Below are 6392 nucleotides of genomic sequence, written 5' to 3'. Positions count from 1 at the left end.
CCAATTTAAGATGGGGGAGGCTAGTGGTTTCGGAGGATTTGGGGTCTATGCTGGAAACCCTTGCTTGGGCTGGGACCCCTTCCCAGGCAACTAATTCTACCTAACGTGCCAACCCATGCGCCAGCCACCCACCTATTATTTACAAAAAGGCATTAAAACCAAGTGGGGATGGAAATGACGAGGCTCTGAATTAAGCCTGGACAGGCTTGCAGACAGCCGCCCGTCCAGCCCCTCTGTGTTTCCTTGTACCTCAGCACCCTTGAAAAGGAATGAGTGCGGTGGAAGATGTCCCCGCTCAAAGGACTTTATCCCTTCCAAAGGATGTTTGTGGGTTGTTTTTTTTTACTGTAGCATGGTAGAGATTTCTGTGCCTTGACATCTCTGCAGAGGGAGAGGATGGGCTTGGGGCAATCGCTCCATCAGGCATCAGGCAGTGGGTGAGAGATGGGCCTGATGCAGCGGTGATGGCATGATGTGGTCCTCAGCTCCCAGCCACCGCAGCAGCAGCCTCCTGCTCCCCAGTCAGCCTGTTTCCCAAACACCCTCCTGGGGGGGCAGCAGGAGTCAGAGGATCAGCTCGCAGACATCAATTTTGCAGCAGTCTGAGCACTCAGGAACGGAGGCTAATCCCACCGCTGCTTTTAGTGCTTCACCCCCCCAAGATTTGGAGAGGCTGTGGCCTCAGGCAGGTGAGGACCCTCCTAACGCCGGAATAAATCCAGCGCTGTAGTCCAGCCTGTGGGCATTGGCACAGCTGAACCACCACCATTTTCACACAATAAAACCAAAAAATTCAAAGCATACCGCTAAAACCCTTTTATAACCCTATGTACATGCGCACTGTTGATGCATCATCGACTCCTTTTGCCAGTTTGTTGCTTTTTGAATTTAAAAATCCCCCAGTCTAAGGGGATGCTTCACTAGCAATTTTTTTTTTTCCACTTATAAATTCTGAAATTAATCTTCCTTGAGAGAATCTCTGGCCCTACAGAAACCACTGGGAAAACTCTAGGAGAACACAACAGGCTTGGAGCTCACCCACTGAGCATTACCAGCAGAAAAATCAGGGACTGGGAGGGCAGCAGAAAACACCTATGTACCTTTTCGTTCAGTGGATACTGCATGACCGCGTTAAACAGAAGTAATCCCACATCATAAATACAACAACCCCAAACGATCCAAAGTTAGGTAGAAGGGAAAGAAAGAAGGGGGGGGGGGGGGGGAGAAAAAAGGAGAGAAAAAGAAAAAGTCTTAATCCTTTTAATAGTTCTTTTGCTGAGGGTATTTTTTCACCTCTTTAAAAAGATACAGTCAAAAGCTCTCGGACAACAGGAACACGTGGCCCCAGCTCCTGCTCAGACCAGTTGTATGTGCCACAGGCTGGAGAAAAGCTGCAGCACTGGCACGTTTCAGCAGTCTCCAGCCCCACATGGAGCTGGAGAGCTTTGGTGGCCTCCACCGGCAGTGAAAGAGGAGTTTCATGTCTCAGCCGGACAACTGTTTAAAAAGTGATGGTGGTCAAACAGTCTGAGAACCCTCTAAATGCTGGAGAGGTGCTGGCCGTGTCTCCTTTCCCTCCGCAGAGTCACATCATGAGCAGTATGTACAATGAAGATGACTTCAATGCTTTTCTTCTTTGTACGATCACGTACCTAAATGCCAAATGTCCATCTGGTTTGGTCTTGTCCTCGGCCAATGCCCCTGCCGCTCCGTCCTGGGCTGGGGAGAACGGGGACACCGAGCCCCCGGGGAAAGGCAGAGTCACAAATCCCACAGGCACAAGTTCCAGCATCCTCACGCTCGGGTCTTGCCTCCCCCTGTGGTGCTTCGGGAGTGATGCAGAAGGTCATCACCGCTGCGCGTTGCCTTCTACGGGGAGAATGGCATGATGCAGGCTCCGCGTGTGCTTCGAATCTAGCGTTTCGTGCTCTTCCGTGAAGCTGTCCGGGCTTGCTGCTCCGTCTAAAGAACTTCCACAGCTAGAGTTAGGAGACAACATGTCCTGCAGGAGGTCTTCCTGGACTATCCCAGAGTCTTTGTTCACTTTGCCCCTTTGGTTTCCTTCTTCCTCCTGGTCATTGAGCAGCTTGGCCTTTTTTGGGCGGGTGGGTGGGGATGAGCTTGCGAAGCTCTGCAAAGGCTCCATTGACGTTCTGCTGTCTCCACCTCTCCCGGCTATTGGTAAAAATGCGACGAACCACTTTCGTATGAGGACCTGCAATTGCAACCGTGCAGAATTAGGAGCAGCGCGTAACAGGTCATTTATGACTTTGCTGAGTAGGTCACCATTTCCCAAATTAACCAATTTATTTTAGTGACATCAGCATGGCAGTGAAAGAGGAGTTTCCAGCTAACTGGAAGCTAACCTGATGAGCTGAGGTAGCTGTAATTTCTGTTCAATCCAGTGGAAGGGAAAAATGGAGTCGCATCTCTTTAGATGTCTCCTTAGATGCCTATATTTACCTCTCCAAGGAGGAAGGCTTAGGCCATGACACATGTGCAGAAGGCTGCTAGATTTTTAGGGTATCTCAGCAACAAAGGTCCTACTAAAATGTTATCTCACTAGATGGTTTTATTTTCTATCCCAAAAGCGTCTTAAGGACATACCATTGGGACAGGAAGAAATTAGCTTGAGCGGAGGCTTTGACAACTCTAAGATCCAGAGATCTTCCCTCATGTAGGCAGGAACCAGAGCTGATAAAAGACTGTAGGACTGCCACAGCCCTCTGGGTGGTTTGTATGAAATGGGGTGGCAGGATTTGCCCCATAGCAATGAGGACAGGTAGCAATGTGACCCACAGAGTGAAAGCGGTATCCTTGCTGGAAGGGTGATCACGGGTGAAGGATGAAGCAGTTTCACAGCTGACCTGAGGACCGCCTGCCCTCTCTGCACGTCAGTGCTGCAGGGCAAAGACTCCCTATCTGACACTAATTGGAGAAAGGACTCTAAATTGCTAGAGGTGTCCATTTGGCTCAGCTACATGGGGACTCCCTGTAATTTTACAACGGGGCATGTTACACAGGACGGATGCACGAAACACACCAATTCTCCTTTCAGATCATCAGGGTAACTCCTGTTGGCACGAGCGAGACATTATCTTGTCACTAGGAAAGACCCAAAAGCATGTCTACCTAGAAGTACTGTGCTGCAGGAGCAGCAACACTGTAAATCAGGACTCCAGGTCCTTGGGTCCATGGAAACCAGTTCGTGTAAGGAGACACTACCACAAGATGCTTTTATTATTACACCCTTTCCATCCTCACCTCCAGGAGACACCAACAGTGGAAGGACACGGCGATCTCATGAAACTATGGAAGAATGACCGTGGCAGAAACCCCCGTAGCATGGGGAGCATCACATACAATGAAAAGCATCACAAAGTATGAAGCTAAGACTTGCAGATAACACACCGGTGAGTCATACCCCAAAGGACAGGCTGTGGATATTCCCATTTCCACCATCTCCCCTGTAGCCCCACTCTGAGACACTTGCCTAACTACTCCCTCCCGGTGGGAGCAGGTCCCTGGCCATGGTGAGCAGTTTAAGCCATAGCTCTGCCATCACCCACTGAAACCAGCATCCTGGGGGGCTTTTAGACATAATTATTCTTATATAGCAAAACTCTTGACTGCTTTGACTGTGGCAGAGCAGCCAAACAGATGTGATTTTTGAGGCATCCTAGTCAGGCTGCACCTTGACAGGTCTTACATGGCACAATGCAAGAATAGGAATCCCGCATTCCAGCTGATTAAACACCATCACACTTTCCTCCCTTCAGGGAAAACTGAGCTCCTTTGGTCTAGCACATCACACGAAATACCCCCCACCGCAGGGTTTGCAGGGGGACACACTCCCAAGCAGCCAGATTAGAGCTACCGGCTTCTCCAGCATGCGAGCAGCCATACAACTCACTGCTCCTCGCAGCGTGCTCAGGAGCAGGGAGTCATCCAAAATCACAAAGAGCCCCTGGGATAAGCTTGGGGATGCGGGAATGAGAAACTCATCTCCAACCTCTAAGATCCAGGTCTGATGCTTTAATAAAGGCAATTTTCCACTCCCAAACAGCACGTAAGTGCCCTTCGTATGAATCAGTGTGCAAGAGCTCATGGAAAGGGAAGGTTTCTTGTCCCTGATGCGCACAGCCCACTGTGCCATGGGGAAGGTGAGGGGGGACTAAGGGGACCTCAACAGCACCAGGCTGCCCAGCACTGTTAGTAAGGCAGTGGAGAACATGCTGCAACCTGCTACAATAATACAACAGCTTCAACACTTAAATGCTCTTTCCAGAGAAGACAAAGCAACCAGCCTTGAATCCAGGAGGAGACGCAGCTTAAAACCTTTTTACTCCCATAAGGGTATGGAGAAAAAAAAAAAAAACCCTTGGATACTGTTTACTTTCAAAAAAAAATCTCAAGAGACTTCCAGTCTTCACAGGCTTCAAACATGTGTCTCTATTGACTGAAAGTTGCCAACTAAAAGGCATCTATTCATAAAATTTTGAAATCCGAAAAAAGACCTGTTTGTTTTCATCCAGGGACACTCAAACCAAGCTCAAGTATATAACACAAATTCTGACACCACTCAGATTTTTGATTCCTGCATCAGCCAAATTAAACATACCATTTAGAAAGTGTCCTGGTTTCAGCTGGGATAGAGTTAATTTTCTTCCTAGTAGCTGGTACAGTGCTGCGTTTTGGATTTAGTACCAGAATAATGTTGATAACACACCGATGTTTTAGTTGTTGCTAAGTAGTGCTTACACTCGTCAAGGACTTTTCAGCTTCTCGTGCCCTGCCAGCGAGGAGCTGGGAGGGGGCACAGCCAGGACAGCTGACCCAAACTGGCCAAAGGGACATTCCATACCATGTGACGTCATGCTCAGCACGTAAACTGGGGAGAGTTGGTCAGGGGGCGGCGACCGCTGCTCGGGGACTGGCTGGGCATCGGTCGGCAGGTGGTGAGCAATTGCATTGTGCATCACTTATTTTGTATATTCTTTTATCATTATTATTATTATTATTATCATCCCTTCCTTTTCTGTCCTATTAAACTGTCTTTATCTCAGTCCACGAGTTTTACTTTTTTTTTTTCCCCGATTCTCTCCCCCATCCCATTCGGGGGCAGGGGAGTGAGCGAAGGGCTGTGTGGTGTTCAGCTGCCTGCCGCGTTAAACCACAACAGAAAGAGATCAGGTTTTGGCCAAAACGTGTCAAGCAATGGAGAAATTTAAAATGCCCCATAGCTGTGTTATAATAGAAGAGATTTATTTCTCATAAAGAAACTTGCCTCATAATTAAATTCAGGCAGTCGGCTGAGAATTTTTGCCTGGATTTTGTTCCAATTGATTGACCGATGCTTTTTTTTAATTGTACTTAGAGGTCTGAGGAAAACTAGTAAAAAGATGAGCTTCCAAAGTTACAGAATATCCTTGCAGATACTTTTTTACATTTTTATATCCATTTATATCTATTTTTTAAGAAGATACTCAATGCACCAAACTTTCCCAAAAATGGATACAGAAATAGTTGCAAAAAAACCGCCACTTGTTTCCTCACAGGGGAAACCAAACACAAAGCGCCCGGCAAGACTCTCCTGCCCTTCTGCACCTCCCGAGGGCTGAGGACCCTCGGGAGCGATGGTCTGGTGTGCCACGGATGCCACCTGGCAGGTGTCCGTCAGAGCGACGAGCAAAGCCCGGCAGAGAGCACAGATGCCTCAGCGTGGGGTGCACCTCCCTACAAATTGCTCCTGTTCGGACAGCATCATCTGGTACCTATTTCCCCCCCACCAAAATTCTGAGCCTAGTCTTGGAAATTCACATGAGCCAGACCCTACAGGATTGAGCCCAGTCTTTACACCTGCATTACCTGGCAAGCACATATCCAAAAACTTGGTTACAACCAGATCTCTCTGTAATCCTTAATATCTAATTTAATAGCAAGTTGAAAGCTTTAGTCAGACACCGTGATTTGATGGACTTTCGCCGTAGCCGCTAAGCCGCTGAGTCGAAGCCCAGACAAAAAGACCTTCTTGTGCTGGGGGCTGCGACAACCCCCGCCCCACGGGGCTGCGGTCTGAAAGGACCAGGCGGACGGAGGAGGGCAGAGAGTGGGGAGAGAGGGACTGATGAACGCAGATAATGCCCCGAGCCATCGTTTTGTACCGTATTGTTTTAGAGCGATGTGGATTATGATTTGATCTGATTTTAGATTAGCCGGGTAGGAGGAAAGGGACAGCTAGCTAGAAGGAAGGAGAATTAATTGCCTGGCGATTGAAACACAGCGTTTACAATCGCTACAGAGAAAACACATTTCGGTGGATCTCATTTGTACGGGCTGTTAACTCGGCAGATAAACGTGTCAGCCTTCCACGTGCAAATTGTTCTGGCGAA

At 48.4% G+C, this 6392-nt stretch overlaps 1 protein-coding gene across 1 annotated transcript; it reads right to left on the bottom strand.

Moving 5' to 3' along the window:
* Positions 1-803: 803 nt before the first annotated feature.
* Positions 804-2228, bottom strand: TAL1 (T-cell acute lymphocytic leukemia 1; the record flags this gene model as incomplete). The annotated part of the gene is made up of 2 exons (XM_009326606.1): positions 804-2083; positions 2115-2228. Coding segments are annotated over 2 exons (348 nt in total), but the record flags the coding sequence as incomplete, so codon positions are not given.
* Between the last annotated feature and the right edge of the window lie 4164 nt (positions 2229-6392).

Source organism: Pygoscelis adeliae, unplaced genomic scaffold (assembly GCF_000699105.1).
Source record: "Pygoscelis adeliae isolate BGI_AS28 unplaced genomic scaffold, ASM69910v1 Scaffold306, whole genome shotgun sequence".
NCBI classification, from domain to species: domain Eukaryota; kingdom Metazoa; phylum Chordata; class Aves; order Sphenisciformes; family Spheniscidae; genus Pygoscelis; species Pygoscelis adeliae.
The sequence above is the reverse complement of the archived record's forward strand: the minus strand, read 5'-3'. Positions and strand labels throughout refer to the sequence as shown.